General features: G+C 42.7%; 1 protein-coding gene across 8 annotated transcripts in view; it reads left to right on the plus strand.

The window, feature by feature from the left end:
• Positions 1 to 22,414, plus strand: part of PLXNB2 (plexin B2) — a 519,751-nt gene that overhangs the window by 386,896 nt on the left and 110,441 nt on the right. For all 8 annotated transcript variants that reach the window (XM_061640183.1, XM_061640184.1, XM_061640185.1 and 5 more), the window contains 3 exons: positions 5,275 to 5,375; positions 9,507 to 9,633; positions 15,934 to 16,084. In XM_061640183.1, the coding sequence (XP_061496167.1) occupies positions 5,275 to 5,375; positions 9,507 to 9,633; positions 15,934 to 16,084 (379 nt within the window). The remainder of the gene's footprint in view (positions 1 to 5,274; positions 5,376 to 9,506; positions 9,634 to 15,933; positions 16,085 to 22,414) is intronic.

A 22,414-nucleotide genomic window follows, 5' to 3' on the forward strand; every position in this document is an offset into this window, starting at 1 on the left:
TTAGATCACTAAGTTCATCAGGGAGTCACAATTCGTGGCACCACACCCTGCAAATTACTATCTGATGGTGACACAGAAATAGGCATGTTCTGCCATTGAGTCTGTACTCTGAAATGCCCTTCCCTCTGTGATATACAAAGTACCATCTATATATGGTTCAGACCCCTTTTGAAGACATGCCTCTTTGCACATGCTCCCCCCACCCCAATTAATGCCAGATTCTGTACCCTTGTATAGTTCTTCCTTTGATGTTATTTTATTATGATCGGTTTTCTACTGATGGTTTTTATTGTATATTTTATGTGTGTATTCACCATTATGAAATTATTTTAATAACAAGTGGTTTAGAAATAATTATAAATAAATCACTATATGATACAAGGCAGTTCATCTGAACCCAGATTGGAACTCCGTAGTTTTTGTCTAAATCAAATTGAGCAGTAATAATTGAGATATCCCCCATGGCATGCAACAAGCTCCAGATTAAAGATTGCAAACATCACACCTTTGTGGTTACAACTGCACCACATAATGTGTGTGCAGGAACACATGCAGGCCTGGTAATACCAGGCCCTGCTCTTTTACAGATTGCCAATAAAATAGATTACTCTTGGTTCAGATTGTCAAAATTTTTGGAAGTGGGGAATCAACACAGTACCAAGACACCCTGCTTGGGAGAAATACAGGCTTAATGCAGACAGGCACCTATATTTTATATCTCCATGGAACAAAAAGAACCTGGGGCTATTTACAAAAGGAAAATTACTGCATTTTAGTGAAAACAAATGAACAAAGCAAAACGCACCAGAAGATCTCCTTCTGCAGTTTTTGGTTTAGCTTGGCCTTAGTCCAACATGCTGACCACTGGACCACATGGCTTATCATCAGTTACTGTGGTGATCCGAATGCTGGTTGACGCTTGCTGGGACCATTTGGTTATGGAACAGTGAATAGTATTTTTAAAAAACAGTTAGCAAGTAATGTGTGGATAAAGAGGATACGATACATCTTTCTGGAGAGAGAAAGAAGATGGAGATGGAAATCAACAGAGGAACTGTTAGATGCTTTTTGGTTTCTTCTATATCATATCCATTTATGTAGTTCTCTGTGATTAAATAAGCAGAGGGTAGTTTGGAGCAACTATCTTTTAAATTTCAATCCCAGATCATGTGTGTTTTATTTATGAAGTTTGTATGTCACTCCGTAACGTAACATGTTCTCTAGGTTTACAGTAAATAATTAAAAACAATGAAAATACAAAGTAAAAACACAAAACCATTAAAAATAAGATTTTAAAAACAATCAGTACAACAGAACAGAACTTGCCAGACCCCCCAAATTAAAAAAGAGGTTTAAAAAAACACAGAATGGTATTGGCTAATTTTATTTAAAAGACCTGGGTGAACAAAAAGGTCTTCCCCTTATACCGAAAAGGTCACAAAGATGGTGGCAGGCAAACCTCCTTGGGAAGGCTATGTCAGAACTGCGGTGCCACTATTGAAAATCTCATAACCATGGTAGCTGCTTGCCTCACTTCGTTAAGGGGGGCACAAGGAGCAGGGCCTGTGAAGGGGATCTTAAGGTTTAGGTAGGTACATACGGCAAAAGGTGATCTTCCAGTTAACCTAGTGCCAAGCAATTTAGGTCTTTAAAGGTTAAAGCCAGCACTTTAAATTGGTGCCCAGAAATTATCTGGAAGCCAGTGTAGCTGATGAAAAAACAGGTATAATATGGTCAAACCACCCAATCCAGATTAATAATCTTCCAGCCCTGTTCTGGACCAACAGCAGTTTCCAGACTGTTTTTAAAGACAGCCCGACGTGCAGCACATTACATTAGTTTATGTAGATATCAGAAAATCCATCCCCCATGGTCTCTTTTGTTTTATGTGATACATAAGCAGATGCAGTGGCTCTCAAGGTTAGTAGTATTCCCTTTAGAAAATAAAACAGCTCACAGCATTATTCTGGCTTGCTTTGTGACTCAGGGTCTCTTCCTCCATAGCAAATTCAAAACATCATTAAGAATAATCAACAGGTGCTTGTTTGTGCAATAGGCATGATTAGTGTAATCAACACTGCAAAAGGATTCTCTTAAAATATTTTTTAAGAAAGAAAAGTAGATTTAAATTTAATTTGTAGTTCTCTAATGACTTGCTTCTTAGTACTAGGATTATTGATTTGTGTCACATGACTGAGAGTGTTGCAAGGCTGCACCTGTCCCTCTTCACGTGTTATTTTTTTTATAACTGTTATGTTCAGTTTATTTATTTTGTTATGTACATTGTTGAGATTTATTGTTTAGTTATTTTTATTTAAAATGTGAAGTATTTTTCCTTTTAATTGTACCAAATATGAATTGTATATTATATATTGTATTTGTTTTTATGTTGTAAACCGCCCAGAGAGCTTCGGCTATGGGGCGTTATAGAAATTTTATTATTATTATTATTATTATTATTATTATTGATACTGATATTGATATTATTATTATTGATATTGATGATGATGGTGATGATGATAATATTGGCCTGTGTGTAGTCATGATGTGTGATATTTGAGATCTTTTTTAACCAGAATTCATTGCATGCCATGGGGAAATATTGCACTATACCTTAATCGCCTCAATCAGCTTAATTACTTGGGGGAACCACTGAGTCCAAATTTATGTCCAAAGATAAGAACATTTATTTATGTACAAAACTAGTGAGTAAAATGGCAGGCAGTAAATAAAATGATTTAGCAGCTTGTTACACCAAATGCAATGTTTACTGAAGAGTAAAATGGCTAGTTCACATGGAGATTGACACAGGCTACCCAAAATCACATTGTCTGGACCAGCAGCTCACATTTAACTTGTTGCTATGATAAAGAGAGATGGAGAAAGGGAAGCTTATTGTTGCCCTATAAAGTGCAGAGAACAACACTAGATATCCAATGGGCTAAAATGGAGGTCTGGTACAAATTACATACGAAATGGTGGAAACAGAGAGAAATGAAGGAATGAACACTAATAATTACCTGCTCCAATGAGGGGAAGGAGCAAGGTTGAGGAGTTTCGCCATGACCCAAAGTCCTTCAGTCATAGCTGCATAGAGGGATTCTTGAAACATGAACTAGACATGAGTCTTATGGATGTATGCCACGGTCTGCAGATATTGAGAGGCAGACTATGGATCACCCAGAACACTGGTAATGATTGCAGGGACCAAAGGTAGACAATTTTGCATAGTGCACTCTTGAGCCCTGTGTTCTTTAAAACACTTCCCAAATGGTTCAAAAGTAGCCAAAGCTTCCTTAAAGAACATGAGGCTTGTTTTCCCTCAAGATTCCTTACTGACCCAAAGGAAGTAGCAAGCACAGAAAAAAGGCAAGGTAATGGGATAGTGGAGTCAAGGAAAGAATCAGCTAGAGTTGGAGCAATCTGCTGTCAAGGAGGTCCCACAGAAATCAAACAGATAACTGTGGAACAGCCAGCAAGACCACAACTGAACACATGGAACAGACAAAGAAGGAAGACTGGACAAAATGGTCTCTCTGAGGCAAAGAGTTGCCCAAAGGGAGAGATTATCTGAAACAAAAAGTGGCTTAGGTTTGACAGAAGGGAATGCTAGAATGAGATTGATGCCAGAGGTCAAAGCAGATTTTCAAAATGCTAAGTGACCGTACGTGTTTCTGTTACAAACTGGAGATGGTGGCCCTTGGAAGCATAGGTGAGAACTGTGAGCCAATAAAAACAAAGTATCCTAAATCCATACCATATATGGAACATAGACAAGAATGTCCAACATGGAGAACAGAAGCAGAAGAGCTTAACCTGAGGGAATGCTGCAGTTGGTTAAGTTACTGTATATAGGGAATGTTTAGGTTACTGTAGAACAGTTTACCAGGGGAGGGAGGAAACTCCAGATCGTACAAAACAGTGTTTACTTAGAGCCCAATGCATTTCAGAGAAAAACATTTTCACAAGGACACTATAAAAGTACAAATGACATAAGTAAGAAAAAGGATAATTGGTACAAAATTAATACAGAATGAGATATATTTTCACAAATTCATGTGACATTATTAGAAGTTACCAAGTTTCTTCGTAGAAGTATATTACAACAATTTAAAATAACCCCCCTTTGGCCTGCTAATGATGCTATCCCAGTTTTGTTGCTTGGCTGTGGTTGTTTTTTAATTAGTGGAACAGTGCCATTTAGAAGGAAGTGTCTACCTTATCATGGCTAATGAATGACTGAATAGAGATGATTTCTTGTGTTATCAATTGGCAGCTGGATTATATCTTAAAGTAGGCACTGGCATATATTCACCTCTCTGTCCTAAGAGGACACACAATCTCTAGTCAATGCTTAGGTTTGTACACTTACAAAGATTCCACACTCATTGCACTGTCATCTTAGAGTAAAACTAAAAGAGTTGAAAGGTTCTGGGTTATGTGCAGAGCGGCAGCTTAACTAAGTACCTTGGTAACAGAAAGCAATCTCATTCATATTAAATTACTTATGAACGTATTCCAAGTGAAGGACTAATGAAATGTGGCATTCCAATTCTAAACACAATTGCTTGGAAATAAATGCTCTAAAACTTCCAGGTAAGTATATGTTTGGGATTACAGACCACATCCAATATCAACAGGTATATCTGAATCTGAGCATGTATAGATACTGTTTGGGATATTCCTATGCTTTTAGCTAATTGGCTGGTATAGTTAGAATTACTATTCCTTGAAGACTATGCAAACATGGCGTCATAGTAACTATTGAGCCTATCATAGTAGAAATGAAATGTAAAATCTGCCAATGTTTAAAATTATGCTTGGGAAAATACCCAGCCTGTAATGTTAGTTTTTAGTGGAAAGTTGAGAGTATTCAGGTAACTATGTGTTCTAACTGGGAAAATTATAGCCTTAGAGTAGGGGGATTTATACTGGGAAAACAGCAGAGGGGAAAGGGTTAATGCATACACTCTTCCAGCATCACTCTTAAGAAGGCACTCACAGCTACTTTTAAAACAAACTATAAATTTCGAGAGAACTCATGGGTCCTCATTTGTCCATACGTGTGACCTTAAGTTTACCTTAAGTATTTATGATGCAAACAAATCCCTATGGGCATAGATCAAATTGTGAACGGGCTAGGAGTACAAGTCATCAGGAATTTGGAGTGTATTAAAGGTAAATAATGTATATATGACCAAACTAGGTTTCCATAATTTCCCATTAAATGTATCCACTCTTTTGCTATTTATCTTTTTTTAAAATTATTATTAGGTATTTCGCTTGCCAGTCCAAGAATGTGCTAGTTACTCTACCTGTGATCTGTGTATTCAATCCCGGGATCCTTTCTGTGGCTGGTGTGTAACAGAGGGAAAGTAAGTATTGCAAGCTACAGCTAAGAGGGATATATCATATTATGCATCTTAATTCTTTTCAGAATATCATGTGTGCTGAATAATTTCTTCAAAGCATTTGTACCAGAACTGGAAAAATTCTTCATCACAAATTACCACAGTGTAAACATATAATGAGCAGCAGAGAGGAAGCTAATTTGCATATTTTTTCTCTGTAGCTTGTATATAATTTGCATGAAAATAGTGGTTGCCAAGCCACAGCTGGTGAATATCTAGCATTTATCTGGTGATAGTCTTATTCTAGGATTTTAGCTTTAAACATTCCCTAATGTAGTCCCTTCAGTTGAAAAAAAAAGCACTTGAAAATAATTAGATTTGGGGGGAGGAAGGAAACTATACTGAATTTTGATTCCTTTTTTATGCATTTAGGTTTTTGATGTTTTCACAATGCAAAGTTTTTGTCTTCTATTGAGGGCCATCTTGAAAATTTATAGATGCTGTGAGCAAAAAAAGTTACCTTCTGTTTGTACCAAATACAGTGACCATGGATATGTTGGGCATCAGTTTTCTGAGTCCTTTTTCAATATCTACAGCTTCCATTCAGTTGGGTTGATGAAGATCCATTGTAATGATTCCCTACCAGGAAATCAGAAGTCTGATTCATCCTTAATGTATAAATTGTAAGGATCATAAAAGAAGGGAAGAAGTAGTGTTATTTGCTTATCAATTCACTTAGCCCTAATTGTTTCCAAGCTAGAAACTATGGGTTGTATCTAATGCACTCATTTTGTTAGCACAAGGATTTTCATTTGCACAATGGAACTTCACCCCTCTTCTCCCCACATAAGACCCACACCCTGTCCAAATATGCTTTGCAGAGTGGAGGGAACCCCCAGAACAGATTTAGGGGGTGTAGAGGGCACAGGAGAGGAGAGGGAAGGACAGTTCCATTGCTCGGCATTCCTTGCACTGACAAAATTAGTTTGTTGAATACTGTTCTATGGGAATTCTCCAGGGTTTGCAAATAGGAGTCTTTCCCATAACTACCTCCAGCATTGTGCAAGACAGTCAACCTGGCATCTTTTCTATGCAAATATTCTAACTTCTTTCTCATCACAAAACTACAATTCCCACTGCTTCTTCTGAAGTACAAAATTAAGTTAGTCTGAATTTTTAAAAATATATAGCTATGTTTATGTCTAGACCTGAAAGCCATGTGTAAAACAAATTTTATTTCAAACTTTCAAATCTAAGTAGAAACCTTTAAGGAAAAACTGAAGAGAGCAAGTTTTTCTCCTAATTTGAATAAAATGTTCCATGAGTTTGAATTCGGCAATTTTAATCCATGGATTTCCAAATCTGTGCTTTTTGTCTCTCGTTGTTACTTATAATTGCTTATTTTGAGCTACATCACTTTCTGTGGTTCCTAAAAGCTGTATTTCCTTTTTTCAGAGATCAAGGCACTGTCAACTGGGTGAACTTGCAATCGTTTGCAAGGCATTATTGGGGAGGGGGAGGGGAACATACCACCACTTTTTGACTGTTCCTAGATTTTTTTTAAAAAAACTTAGTTTTTATTCTGAAATTAAAGACCAGCCTCATTTGAGCCTGTCACTGAACACACTGGCCTAACTATTGCCATGGCTGACTATCAGCCTTGGTAACTAAATTATACGTCAGACATAAGTTTAAAATTTACTGAACCGAACCTTTTGTAGGTCTGTAGATTTACTTTTAAATAAGTAAGAGAAGGCAGTATGGCTCTAAGTCAGTCAACTCTGCTTCAAACTTTGAAGGTAATTAACCCCATGGTAGAACCATATGGGATTTTTTTATATGAAGTGCATGCTGTTGGCACATAAGGCTTACAGTAGGGCCCCACTCATATGGTGGGTTACGTTCCAGACCCCCGCTGAAAAGCGAAAACCGTGGAAAAGCGGAACTAATTAGAATAGCGCGCAACACCCGAAAACCACCATAACAGCGGAACAAGCGCCGTATGAATGGGGCTTTAGTCTAATTGCATCTAATTGAAACTGCTGCATTAGCGAAGCGCTGTAAAGCGAAGTGCTGTAAAGCGGGGCCCTACTGTACTTAATTTTAGGAAGATGGATTTCAGGGATCCTACTACCACTGCAAACATTTGAACTACTATGATAAAATTACCTAAAAGTTTGATGTGAAGCCAAACAAGGAATATCTCTGTACATATATACTTACAGTGCAGTGGGATTGTGTGCCCTCAGACCACACAATTTAATTTGAATGAGGGTCTTGCTACCTGTGAACATGAAGACATTCTGGCATACTGGGAGGAAATCTTAGCTTTTCCCCAAGACTTCTCATGGTGGCTCCTGACATTATTGTTTTAAAGGTCTTTGTCAGCAAACAGCCAGTTTTGATCATATATACTTAAAGACAATTCAATTCTTCAAGTGCCTCAAGGGACACAAGCACACCCCAAGAGTGTGTGACAATGAACTCGGTGCAATGCAATGCTGGCTGCCAGGGAATGGAATGGAAATTCAGGTGGAATGGAATATCTAGAAGAAGGCATGGCTTGAATCCTGAATAGGTGCACTCCACACAGCAACATTTTGTTGCCGATCCCATTTATATTTTTTGATACTAATATTATGAGAGCCAGTGTGTCGTAGTGACTAGAGTGTTGGAATAGGACTAGTGAGACCCTGATTCAAATCCCCATGCAGCAATGAGATTCACTGCATGACCTTGGGCCAGTCGCCCTCTCAGCCTCATTTCAGCAGGTTGGGATGAAAGATAGAGAAGTGCATACCAATGTGCTTGCCAGATTTTTGTGTTCTGAAGAATAATGTGGAATATAAGGAACTTCCTTTCCTAGTCAGTGGGTTTCACGTTTGGCCCACCATGATCCTCCTTTCCCTACAGATTTGTGTTGCGTGTGTCCTAAAAGATGGAAACTGCATGACTTTGAAATATTAAGAAAGCAGCACAATACTACTAGTCAGAGCTACAGTGTCCACCTTATAAAAGAGATGGAAGACCATACCAGTGACACTTTACCACTGTCCAATTTGCAACAGTGGGAGTTGACATGTAACAAAATTCTGCTTGCTGTTTAGCAGGATGAGGCTCTGCACCTGACTAGTTTGAGCCCCTGTTCTGTTACAAGTTCCACTGTCCTCCGGTATTTCCCCTAGTTATTTCCTGTCATCTAGATTCATGTATTGCAGACAGCTTAATAAAGTGCACTGTGTAAAAGCTGCTTACAGGATGACAAAATGTTAGCAATCCAGAGAAATAGTTAAATGCTGAAATTCCATCACTTTAATAGGGATTAACTTTGTCTGGATTATGGCCAATCAGTCTGATGCTCAGTCAAGTGCCCAGGAACCTTATAAGGGTTTGCCTTTGTTGTCCCTGGGGCTTTTGGGTGTGTGTTACTAGCACTTCTAGTGAGCCAATCAACCACTTTTGAAACATGAGGTGGGAATCACAGTCAGCATGTGGTTGCTTTTTTCTTTTTTCTGTACAGATGGCATGTTCACCTGTACCAAATTATAAACAATATTTGTACCCATAAAGAAAGGCCATAGTGGGTGCTTTGCACTACTGCAATTACTATATTCAGCATAATGAATGAAAGAACCTGAAAGTGGATTCATATTTAAAGAATTTGCCCTGAGTTCACTTTTCTGCTAGCAATGAGAAATAGCCAACCCCTCAGTCAGGGATGTCTGCTTTCTTCCATGGCGCAAGCATGAGCCCAAACAGTTAAGCCTTGGGCTGAGGCTAAAGACCCAGTGGCAAATTTGCAGTGTGTAAGGAATAAGCAAAACATTTCAATTTTCTACACTTAATAAGCAACAATATCCTCTTTTAACAGTTAAACGACTTTTCTGTTAACATGTTATTAGGTTAGGGTTTTCTCTGTTGTACAGTATACAAATATTTGTACATTTCCTGTTGTCATTTGAAAATGCTAACAGGTAATTATCCTGTCATAAAGAACAATACATAAACTGAAGAAAAGAAATGAAATAACACACATCTGGCCAGCTTTCTTCTGTCTGTTCATATACATTTGAATGCCTTTGCATTTTGATTAATGAGTGCTGATTTAAAAGTATTAATTACTTTGGATAACTTTGATTTTTGAATTTGATTCAGATGCACAAGGAAAAAAGACTGTGCAAGATCAGTTAAGGAAAATAACTGGCTCTGGAGCCCAGATGGCATTTGCTTGAATATTACAAGTGCTCACCCTCAAAATATGAGCAGAAGAAGCCCAGACGAGGTAAATGCATCAGGATTTTTGTTTTTGCCATAGAAATCTAAAGAATTTATGAAATCATAGTGTATTGGGCAGGAGTTATGCTTGCATATAATTATGTGTGTATTTGATTTACAATAATCTTAAGAAAGTGCTTCCTTAAAGGACTTGCTTAATCTACTGAAGTTTCAGCTTATTTTCTGTACAAAAATCTTAAAATATTTATGTACAAAATCTTAAAATATTATTCACAAAAAAGTATTTTTAGAGCAGAATTACCATATATTCCGGCGTATAAGACGACTTTTTAACCCAGGAAAATCTTCTCAAAAGTCGGGGGTCGTCTTATACGCCGGGTGCTGAAAAAGAGCGGGAAAATTAAGTCAAAAAATGGCGGACAATAACAAAGTGGCAATGGCGGGCGGGGGTAGAGCCGCTTGTGCTGCAGCCGTGGGGCCGATAAGCAAGGTCGCGGCGCAGAAAATCAATAAAGGAACAGCTAGGTAAAAAAGGCAAAAAAGCCGCTACCGCTAAGGAAGCAGGAGGAGGCAGCCGCAGCCGCCGTATGCAGGGACCGTTGCGGCGCGAAACTGTCAGGCAGCGAGGCTCAAGGCAGTCCGAGATAAAAGCCGCAAAGGGAGAGAGAGAGCCGCAGCCGCAGACTCTCAATGAAATATTCCCGGGACGGGGGAGACTCAAACGGCCAGGAACGGGAGGGAAATAACGACGGGAGCTGCAGCCGCGGTCCCTCTGATGGCCGTTGGATGAAAGGCTGGGAAAATCAACGGCCCGGGCAACAGGGAACCCCCCCAAGGGAACTCCCCAGGAATGGAAAACACGACGTTAGATACAAGACAGAGGGAAGGGAACACTTGGTAAACACACAGTCACAAAACCTCCACACTCTGTCAAACAAATACAGCAACAAAAAACACAGAAAACTTAGCTAAGCTACGCTATAGGATCTCAATCTTGTTCGTACGAAGGCAAGAATGAACTGGAGAGTGGGAGGGGCCTGACGCCCCTAGTCTTGACTTCAAAGACATTCTTGCCTTCGCACGATAGGCTTTGTATACAACAACCAGCCAATCGCCGGTAAGGTGCATCGCTTGCATGTCATAAGCAGGGGTAGTCTTATACGGCGAGTATATCCCAAACTCTATATTTTAACTGGAAAAGTTGGGGGTTGTCTTATACGCCAGAATATACGGTAAGAGTTTGCTTGTGCAGTGGAAGCTATCCATTCAGATGGCAAGCTTTTATGTAAATTAACTGTAGAAAGGTGATCCAGCCAGCCACTTTAAGGCTTCAGAAGGATAGTGTTTACAGCTTGCTTGTCTTGAAATATGCCCAGTTCAGACATAGTTATCATGGTTATAATAACCATAATAACTCCCTTCTCGTGTGTGCCTTAATGTGAAATGTCTCCCTTCTGTCATGTGCCTTAATGTGAGATGCAAGGGTTTGTTAAAGCAGTTTCTCAATTACTGTACATTCAAACCAAGAAACTGTGGTTTAAGCTCTAACTACAAACCAGAATGTGTGGTTTAAGAAACCACATAAATCTTAAATTAGTGGAGAAGAGAGCATACAAATACAGCACTAATTTTCATCCCAATAAACCATGGTTTATCTGGTCTAGTTCAATCATAATGATCTTAGTATTTTTGAGAAACAGCCCTGCAGATTTTAGGTAAATTTAATGGGGAACTGAGATCAAAAATCAGAAGTCAAGCCCTAATTGGGAGCCCCATCTGGAATGAGGTGCATGTCCTGGGGTGCCACCCTAAATTGGGAGGGGGAGGGACTTCTGGTGCAGATATCTCTTAGCAAATACCTGTGGAGCCTGGTCCATCAGGGCAAATGGGGCACTGCCCCACCAGTATGTTTGCTGTCCAGCCCACACCTGCCTTTTTTCTTACTTGCAACCAGTCCGGGATGGTGTCAGCTTCCTCCTCCTTAGTATCAGTGTTGGCCATGTAGAATTCCACAGGGAGGAGGATGGAGACAAAACTAGAATTAGTTGGCTCTGCCTGTCATTGGCTCTGGCTCCACCTGCTGTTGGTCTCTCTGCCTTCTGCCCTAGCTGCAACGGGCACCAGTCACCACTGAATGCTGTACATTTCACACAGAATGAAAAGCACTGATTATTTCCTGTTAAGTCAATTAAAGTTTAAAATCATGAAATGCGTTTTCATAGTTAATCAGAATTCTGTTCAGTCTTAGGTGTTCAAAGCATTGAAAAATTGCACTGATGATTGAGTGTGTGTGTGTGACAGAGAGAGAGAGGGAGAGAGCTGCAAAAGCATACATACATTAGCAAATTATGGTGGATCAGTGGTTCATACTCACAAAGCATGCAATGTGTTTGGGGAAGGGTCATAGCTCAGTGGTAGAGCATTTGCTTTGCATGCAGAAGGTTCCAGGTTCAATCCCTGGCAACTCCAGGTAGGACTTGGGAGAGACTCCTGTCTGAAATCCTAGAAAGCTGCTTCTAGTCAGTGTAGATAACACTGAGCTAGATGGACCAATGATCTGACTCAGTATGAGGCAGATTCCTAGGTTTCTAACATTTTAAAGATATTATACAGCACATGTTACCAAATTCTTCCAAGCTACAAAGGAAGTGGATTGGACTGTGAAAGGATTGGACTGTGATTGGACTGTGAAATGACACTTACAGGGTTAAACTCCTTCTGTATCCTCTGGCTATTGTTGTTGTGTGGTTAACGTGCTTTAATTATGTTGGAAAAGTTTAAATAACTTTTGTGTTCAATAGATGTTGCATTTGTACTTTCCAAAAAACCAAGCAAACCCCTGCAGAACTTCTTTTTTCGAGCAGATTTTAGGTCAAGATGACAGAGTGTAATTCCATCTTTGCCAAGGGTTTACCAAGAGTTTTACCCAAAGGGGAAAAGAAAAGTTTTCAGTCAAGGATTTGATACTTACTAGGGATCTCAAATGAATCCCCCAGACTTTTTCTAGGTGGAATAGGACAGAATTATCAAAGCACACTATAGGTTCTTCTGGAAGTTTCCACCAATCAGGAGCTCAGTGCTAGCACTTCTGGTTCCCACAATTTAAATGGTGTGGGGTTGTTGTTTTTAAGTTTGTGCTGGGACATGCTGATCCAAACAACTGAAAAAGATCAGCACAGCACCAACTGAAGTATACATGTTTAGCTTGCAACATTCATAAGAAGGGAGAACAGGGTACCCACTTCCCCAAAACATAGTAGTATACAGCCAATCCAACTGGCTTCAGATTTTAAAAAATCTGCTCTTCTTTAAAGGCAGTTTTATGCAAATGTCACACCACTGTCCAAACTCCAGATAGTAACTGGTGGGGCTACAACCACATCTGCAGTCCTGCCACTTGCAAGCTGGGGTAGAAGGTGTGGTGCAGGCAAATTGGAAAGTGATGTCAATGTGACCAGCTCAGGATCCAAAAGATCCTAGGCTGGCTCAACCCCTTCTTTTCCCTGGCTGCCACTAGTGGGTACCCTGCCAGAGACTCGTCTACCACCCATTCAGCAGATGCAGCAGGTAGTCCTCATTGATGGATTGATGTTGGCATCACTCTGTGGGTGGAAACCAGCAGAGCTGGCTGAAGGGACACCTCTGCCCAATCCACACACACACACACACAGCCTAACTCCTAAATGAGCAGCGCTGAGGAAGCTGTCTAGCTGATGTAGAGGGTATACAAGTGAGCCAGCTCTCAGAGATTGAGCAAACAGGGAGAGCTAACAGGACTTTAGCAGGGGGGATGTAGTGAGGAAGAGGTGTAGCGGAGGAGGAGACAAAGGCAAAGAGGTGAGCGACCTGGAGTAACCCCAGGAGGCCGTCTGTTCTGAGTCACTGTGGGCTCAGCGGTTCTGAGTCACTGTGGGCTCAGTTGGGTAGATGGAAAGGCTGAAGAGCTCCATACCAACTTGAGTGGAGGGGGTGTGTCCTGATAACTGTTGATTGAAGGGCCACGTCCTGATAACTGCTGAGTGCAACTATCAGCAGTTGTTTGTGCTGGGAGTCTCATTCTGTTTCCTGACTCCTAACTGAGCAGAGCAGAGCTGCCTCAGATCGTCTAAAGGGTATACAAGGGAGTCAGCTCTCAGAGAGCAAGTGAAGAAACAGGAAGAGCTAACAGGTGTTTGGCAGGGGAGGTCCCTAACAAAAAAAAAAAACCCTTGTAGTGTGCATTATATAACCAGTGGGACTTGCCTGTTATCCTTCAAGGAGGACAGAACAAAGCACAGGACATTCCAATACAAGTAGAAACATAGAAACAAGGTAATAGAGATTACGTATGGAAAGGACACTCCAGTGGTGGTGATCTGCAAGGTGTGTGTAGTGTTTGTTTTCTTACTTGAGAACAACATGGTATACATGTGCAACAAATGCAAACTGGTTGCACTGTTGGAAGAAAAAGTGAGAGGCCTGGAGCAGCAAGTGTCCACACTCAAGGGAATAAGAAAAGATTAAGAGTTCCTAGAGTGCTGGAACAATAACAACAAAAAGTAGTACAGGAGGTGGAAGAACAACAAGAAGCAGAAGAGGAGAGTGTTAAGGAGAGGAACAGTGAAGTGGAGGAAACAGTAGAAAAGGGTGACAGTTGGAAGCAGAAGAGCTAGAAAATGCTCTGCACTGGTGGAACTATGGAACTGCTTTCAGGCACTTGAGGATGAGACTGGAGGACAGCCTGCAGAGGAAAAATTGCAGGATCCAGTGGGACAGTGAGCAGGAGACTGAAGCTCAGTCGAGCAGAGGCAATGAAACCATGCCCCACAACAAGAAGAGGAGGAGGAGGAGGAGGAGATGCCTTACTGCGTGGGATTGAAACCCAAGTATGCAGAGTAGACCCTTGGACTCGCCAGGTATGCTATCTTGTTGGAGGACAGATTAGGGATGTGACTGAAGGGTTGCCATCATTTATAAAGCCCACTGAAACGTATCCCTTTCTTCCCATCCATTTGGAATGATACTGCGAAGCGAAGCTACAAAGAAATCACATCAGACTGAAGCTCTGGGAAGGAAACTCAAGAACTTTGGGGCCTAGATAGTTTTCTCATCCATCCTTCCAGTACTAGAGAGGTGTAGAAAGGGAAAGAAAAATACTCTGAGTGAATGACTGGCTACGAAGATGGTGTCAGTGTGAGAGATTTGAATTCTGGGACCACGATTCACACTTCATGGAAGATGTGCTGGCAAGTGATGGATTGCACCTCTCAAGGACTGGGAAGAATATTTTTGACCACAGCATAGAGAACATAATCAGGAGGGCTTTAAACTAAATCCTAATGGGGAAGGAGACGTAAGTGGGAAGCTAATGGTGGGTGAAGCTTTATGTACAGTAAGAGGAACTTAGAGAACAGATCTAATGGAGCCCAATAATAGTTTTCATAAAAACTGAGGAAGGAAGCCAAACCATAAATCACATGGTTTTTGATGTCTATATACTAATGACAAGAGTATGAGAAACAAATAGGACAAACTTGGACTCTTAATACAGGAGAGTAAGTACAGCTTGATAGCTAAGTTAAACTAGGTGGGATGACTTCCATGACTGGAGTACAGCAACTGAAGGATATAACTTGTTCAAAAAGAACAATCTCTCAATATATTTGGAATTATTTTACCTTGGTTTTATTCTTGGGAACAGCTATCTCTGTCAATACTAATTTTGTGGAAGATGTGGAGGCAGTAGGATTTAAGGATACTCCTATAGAGTCTTGTGTGGGATTTTAGTTATGGTTCATTTTTATTACCTTTTAAGGAAAGTAGTTTAATTTCATCAGTATACTTTAAATAGATTACATTAAAAGACTTTTCTTCTCTCTCTCTCTCTCTCTCTCTCTCTCTCTCTCTCTCTGTGTGTGTGTGTGTGTGTGTGTGTATGTTAAAATAATGTATAATACAAAGTAGTTTCAGGCACTCTATTATAGTATATAGTGCTTATCTAAAGTAATTCTGTCACTGCTTTTGAATTTAACCATCCTTTAGCAAGGGGATTGAACATATGAAGCAGTGTTTTCCCACCAGTCCATCTAGTACTACCTATTCTGGTGGGAGCTCTCCTTTTGCAGTGATGCTGTTTCTGACTTGAACACTGTCATTGAACTATGGCCCCTTAACAACAACAATAAGATTGCACCAATCATAGATATCAGTGAAGAGTGCATTATTGTAGTATTAATTATCACGTGTTATTGATAAGGTTTCTTTGTTTTTCCACCAACATTTACTTTCATCCCTGCTCCCTTTCTTCTCTGCTACCCCAACCAGGAAGTCCACAGTCTTTTTTATTCCTTTCTGCTTGTGTTTCCAGGTAGAATTGACTCTCAGCCCTTTCCCGGCTTTAAATGAAGATGACCAGCTTTGGTGTCACTTTGGTGAAACAAGTCATCAGGCAGGGTTACAAGAAGGGTCTATTGTCTGCCGTCATCCTAATGAAATCCCTCCAACAACAAAAGACCAAGGTAGAAGCGTACAGGATGTCACATTTAATATATGCCCATGCTTTCTGACTTTGATTTTACTTATTTTTAGTAGTTGCTTGGAAAGGATGCATCCTTTTCCACAACCCATTTCTCTTTGTATTGGTTTGAGATGTGTAGCAGTAATCCTTTTTTTTATTTGAAAGATTGACAGCTACTTCATGCTTTATGCAACAGTCAGGTTTGCCACATGTACCCCAATATTTACTGCACTAAAAATGTAAAGAGAGAAGGACAAGCATTCACCCTAAACATTAGCAGGTGCTATACAGCCCTGACTGGTAAAGCCAGAATAATAAAGAATGAAAACTGTATAGAGAACAGCAGTGAACTGACAAGTCCTGCTTGTTCTGTGTCCCGTCACGTTCCCAAAATCAAGCAAGAGTGACCTCTTAAAATGCCCACTGTATATCAAAGTTCCAAAGGCAAGAGCATTTACAGAGGCAATCTCTGCTATTTATTATTTATTTTATTTTATTTTATTTTATTTATATACCGCCCTAAGCCCGAAGGCTCTCTGGGCGGTGTACAAAAAGATAAAAAACAAGCAATGTATAAATACAATAAATACAATAAATCAAGAAAACAAAACAAACAAACAATAAAAGAACCAAACAACATCCAAAATACAAATAATGATGAAAATGCTATTAAAACACACTTTAAAATGCCTGGGAGTATAAAAAGGTTTTCACCTGGCGCCGAAAAGATAGTAGCGTCGGCACCAGGTGCACCTCATCGGGGAGGCTGTTCCACAGTTCGGGGGCCACCACGGAAAAGGCCCTGGTTCTAGTCACCACCCTCCGAGCTTCTCGATGGGATGGCACTCGGAGGAGGGCCTTAGATGTTGAGCGTAGTGTCCGGGTAGGTTCATATTGGGAGAGGCGGTCCACCATGTATTGTGGTCCCATGCCGTGTATGGCTTTATAGGTCAAAACCAGCACTTTGAATCTAGCCCGGAAACAAACAGGAAGCCAGTGCAGACGGGCCAGAACAGGTGTTATATGAGCGGACCTTGTGGTCCGCGTCAGCAATCTGGCCGCTGCATTCTGGACTAGTTGTAGTTTCCGAACAGTCTTCAAGGGCAGCCCAACGTAGAGCGCATTGCAGTAGTCCAGTCTAGAAGTTACCAGAGCATGAACAACTGAGGCGAGGTCGTCACTGTCCAGATAGGGACGTAGCTGGGCTACCAGGCGAAGATGGTAGAAAGCATTCCGTGCCACCGAGGCCACCTGGGCCTCAAGTGACAAGGAAGGATCAAAAAGAACCCCCAAGCTACGAACCTGTTCCTTCAAGGGGAGTGTAACCCCATCAAGAACAGGATGAACATCCTCCATCTGGGCAGAGAAGGCACTCACCAACAGCGTCTCAGTCTTGTCTGGATTGAGCTTCAGTCTGTTAGCTCCCATTCAGTCCATTATCGCGGCCAGGCAGCAGTTTAGCACGTTAACAGCCTCACCTGAAGAGGATGAAAAGGAGAAATAGAGCTGCGTGTCATCAGCTGTCAGGCCCAGGATGTGACTCAGGAACCAGACCAACGGCTGTAGTTAATTCGTGTTTTATTAGGGTAATGTCCAAACAAAGACTGCGTTTTCTCATGAAGCAATACAGGGATACAGGTCCTGCGGCATTGGGAGAAAGTTGACAGAGCAAGGGACTTCTTCCCGCCTGTTCTTTAAGAAGGGGCCAAACGGGCGCGCAATCTTTCGCTCCTCCTTAACTGCCCCTCAGGTACTGCCCGCCTTCCCCCCCTTCTCTCCTGTCTTTTCAGCTGTCTGCGTGTGCGCGGTGAGGGGGGAAGCATCATCCCCTCCTCTTCTGACGTTTCCAATTCCAGAATGGGGGATAGGGGAGGGTCTGATGGTAAACTGCCTCCCCGCTTTTTGGCTGTGAGCAGCCCTCCCTTTTTCCCCTCTTGCTCTGAGCCTGAAAGAGGGGGAGGCGTGAGAATGTCCAGGGAGGGCTCAGGCTCCCCGTCGCTAAGCGACCTTATCACTGGCAGTTCCTCTGTTTCGTCTTCGCTCCAAAGGGGGGAAGTTCCTCCCCCTTCCCTCTGCCATCCATCCGAATACTCTTCTCCCAACTCTCCGGGATCCAGCTCCCCGGGATTGGGACCCCAGCTCTGCCTTCCGACACCATCCCCCCTCCCAGGCTGTGCCCCCCTCCCCTTGTCTGGCTTGGGACGGTGGGGAAAACGTTGATGGAAAAGTTTTACCAATTCTGGAACATGCACATCAGCTGCATCTTCCCATGATCTGTCAGCCACCCCATAGCCTTTCCAGTGAATCAAGTACTGCAGCTTGTGGCGTCTGATCCTGGAATCTAAGATCTCCTCAACTTCAAACTCAAGCTGCTCATTTACCAGGAGTGGAGCTCCGGGAGGTTCCTCCGGCCGTAACTCACTGGGAGGGGCGGCTTTCGTTAAGAGGGATCGATGGAACACAGGATGTATTTTAAACGTGTCAGGCAGCTTCAGTCGGTACGCCACGGGATTGATTTGAGTTTCTATTTCGAAAGGACCCACCCTCTTGTCTTGTAATTTTCTACATTTGCCCGGCATCTGGAGGAAGCGGGTGGACAGCCATACCTGGTCTCCCGGTTGAAGGGGGGGGGCCTCCTTCCTGTGCAGGTCAGCAACTCGCTTGTACTCCGTTTTGGCTTCGTTTAACTGCTGTTTCAGTGTCTGTTGCGCCGCTTGCAATTCCTTAAGGAAGTTCTCAGCTGCCGGTACCAGCATTCCTTCTGAGCTGCTTGGAAAGACTTTAGGATGGAATCCATAATTAGCGAAGAACGGGGTTTGTTGAGTGCTGGAGTGCTGAGAATTGTTGTAGGCGAACTCTGCAAAATGCAAATATGATACCCAGTCAGTCTGTTGATAGGACACATAACTTCTTAAATATCTTTCCAAAACGGCGTTCAAGCGTTCCGTCTGCCCATCTGTCTGGGGGTGATGGGCGGAGGAGAGTTTTAATTCCGTCTGCAACTGTTTCCACATTGCTCTCCAAAATTTGGCTGTGAACTGAGTTCCTCGGTCTGAGACTACGCTGTTTGGCAATCCATGCAGCCGGTAGACTTCTTTTATGAATAACTTGGCTGTTTCTTTAGCCTCTAAGCCCCCTGCACAAGGAAGAAAGTGTGCCATTTTGGTAAGTAGATCCACCACTACTAAGATGGCTGTCATTCCTTGGGACTTGGGTAGATCAGTCATAAAATCCATGGAGAGGTCCTTCCAGGGTTCGTGTGGGACAGGCAACGGTTGTAACAGTCCTGCTGGTGTCCCTGTTTGTGTTTTTGTCCGCAGACAGACAGAGCAGGACTTTACATAACTCTCAATATCCCGACGCATTTTAGGCCACCAGAAGTCCTTGGCCACGTTCTGAATGGTCTTGTAAATCCCAAAGTGTCCCACTGTGATGGAATCATGACACTGGCGTAGGATTCTGAGCCTTATTTCCCCTTCTGGCACATATCTGGCGGTTTTGAACCATAACAGTCCATTTCTCCAGTGAAAGGTTACTTCTGAGTCTTGACCTTGTCCCGTCTCCTGCTGATATTTTAGCATGTCTGCATCTTCTTGTTGTGCCTTTTTGAGTTCCTCTTCCCATGAAGGCTGGCATACTCCCAACGTTAATTTCTCTGGCGGGATTACGTACTGAGGCTGGTCCTCGGATTCACTTTCTTTGTATTGTGGCTGTCTGGATAAGGCATCCGCTCTCTGGTTTTTGGCTTGGGCATGGTAAGTAATCTGGAAGTTAAACCTAGTGAAGAACTGGGACCATCTTATCTGTCTCTGGTTCAGCTTTCTGGCGGTTTGGAGGCTTTCAAGATTCTTGTGGTCGGAGCGCACTTCAATTCGATGAGAGGTCCCCTCTAGGTATTGTCTCCAGTTTTCAAAAGAGTCCTTGATGGCCAGCAGCTCTTTCTCCCAAACTGTGTAGTTCTTCTCTGCATGCTTTAACTTCCGAGAGAAGTACGCACAGGGGTGCAGCTCCTTCCCTTCTTGGTCTAATTGTAGCAGGACCCCCCCGATGGCAAAATCTGAAGCATCTGCTTCCACTACGAAAGGGCGGTTCGGATCAGCAAAGCGCAGAATGGGCTCAGTAGCAAACCTTCTCTTCAGCTCCTCAAAGGCCTCGGTGGCGTTCTCTGTCCATTGAAACTTCTTCTTCCCCCTTAAACAGTCAGTCAGAGGAGCTGTTAATTTGGAAAACCCTGGAATGAACTTTCTGTAATAATTGGCAAACCGCAAAAACCGTTGTACATCCTTTTTGGTGACAGGTTGGCCCCAGTCCAATATGCAGCTTACTTTCCCTGGGTCCATCTCCATGCCTTCCACTGAGATTCGATATCCAAGGAAGTCTAGAGACTTGAGGTCAAATCCACATTTCTCTAATTTAGCATACCGGTGATTTTCTCTCAGTCTCTTCAACACCGTCTTCACATGCTGGTCGTGGTCTTCCTGGTTCTTTGAGAACACCAGGATATCATCTAAGTAACAGATTACATACGTGTCCAACAAGTCTCTAAACACGTCGTTCATGAATTTTTGAAAAATTCCTGGACTTCCACAAAGCCCGAACGGCATGACCAGGTATTCATACTGTCCGTAAGCGGCCAAGAATCCTGTTTTCCATTCATCTCCCTCCTTCATTCTGATCAGATTGTACGCTCCTCTCAAATCCAACTTCGTGAAGATTTTTGCAGAGCGCAGTCGGTCCAGCAACTCTGAGATCAGGGGCAGCGGGTAGCTGTTGGGGATGGTGATCTGGTTCAATGCGCGATAGTCGTTACAGGGTCTGAGTCCCCCCCCTTCTTTTTCACAAACAATAGTGGTGCTCCAGCAGGGGATTGTGAGGGGCGTATGAATCCTCGCCTCAGGTTTTTATCCAGGAATTCCTTCAGGGCCTCCCTCTCATTCTCTGTGAGAGAGTAGATTCTCCCTGATGGGATGCTGGCTCCTGGCACTAGGTCAATCGCACAGTCGTAAGGGCGGTGGGGGGTAAAGTCTCTGCCTCTTTTTCATCAAACACATCTTTGAATTCTTCATACTTTGGCGGCAGGGTCACTTGCTCGATCTCTTGCACTGCCCCCGCTAAGGTGTTCTTGATTCCTTCAGGTTGACAGTTCTCCTGGCAATACTGTGAGGTGAACCACACCACCACCTCCTTCCAACTTATTTTGGGTACATGCTTTGCTAGCCAGGGCATTCCCAGAATCATCTCAAAGTTCGAGAGATCTGACACGTATAGCGAAATGAACTCTTCGTGCCCAGGGATTTGAAGTTTCACTTCCTCCGTGACTTGTGTCACCCCTCCTGACTTCAGGGGTCTCCCATCGATAGTCTCCACAGCTAGGGGAGCGTCCAGTTTCCACTGGGAAATTCCATGACGCTTGACTAACTTTGCATCAATAAAATTTGTGGAGGCTCCACTGTCAATTAAGGCAGTGGAATTAAACACCACTCCTCTGGAAGTTGTAATCCGAATAGGCAAGACCAACACCCCCTTTGAGGGAGGTTGGATCGTTGGGGGGCCTTTATACAACGCTGCCCCCAGTCCACCGGCCTGCACGTGGACTGGGTGTTCTAGTTTCCCGACGGCTCGGCTTTCCCCCCTTTCAGTCCACAGTCTCTGGCCACATGGCCCGGCTTTGAACAATAAAAGCATAAACGTTCCCGGCATCGTCTTTCCTTTTCTTCTTCCAACAGTCTTGGCCTAGCCCCTCCCTGTCCCTCAGTTGCATTACCTGCCATCCCTGCAGTGGGAAGGGTCTTGTTGCGGGATGCCGAGGCTGAGTATCTCGGGACCTCCTGCTTCCTTTCCAGGCGCCTTCCTTCCATCCGGTGATCTATCTGTAGGCATAGCCGGATGAGCCCTGGTAGGTCAGCGGGGGGGGAGGTCCTGGCCAACTCATCCAGGATTTCAGCATTTAATCCACTCTGGTACATAAACATCAGGGTGGCGTCATTGTAACCAGTTTCCTGGGACAGAATTTTAAAAGCATTAGTGTACTCGGAAACAGTCCCTTTAGCTTGCTTCAGAGCGCCTAGTTGCCGCGCTACTGTTTCAGCTCTTTGCGGGTCTTGGAACATCTCAGTCATCTCCTGTATAAATCCTCTGTACCTTCCTAAGACAGTATCCTTTCTCACGAGATACGGAGTCACCCATTTTGCAGCTTCTTCCTCCAGGAGGCTAATCACGAAAGCTACTTTAGCCCCATCGTCTGGAAATTCCGTGTGCTTGACATCCAGATATAACTCACATTGAGCCATGAAGGTTGCCAACTGATCACTTTGTCCCGCGTATTTTGGGG

Source organism: Rhineura floridana, chromosome 8, assembly GCF_030035675.1.
Source record: "Rhineura floridana isolate rRhiFlo1 chromosome 8, rRhiFlo1.hap2, whole genome shotgun sequence".
NCBI classification, from domain to species: Eukaryota; Metazoa; Chordata; class Lepidosauria; order Squamata; family Rhineuridae; genus Rhineura; species Rhineura floridana.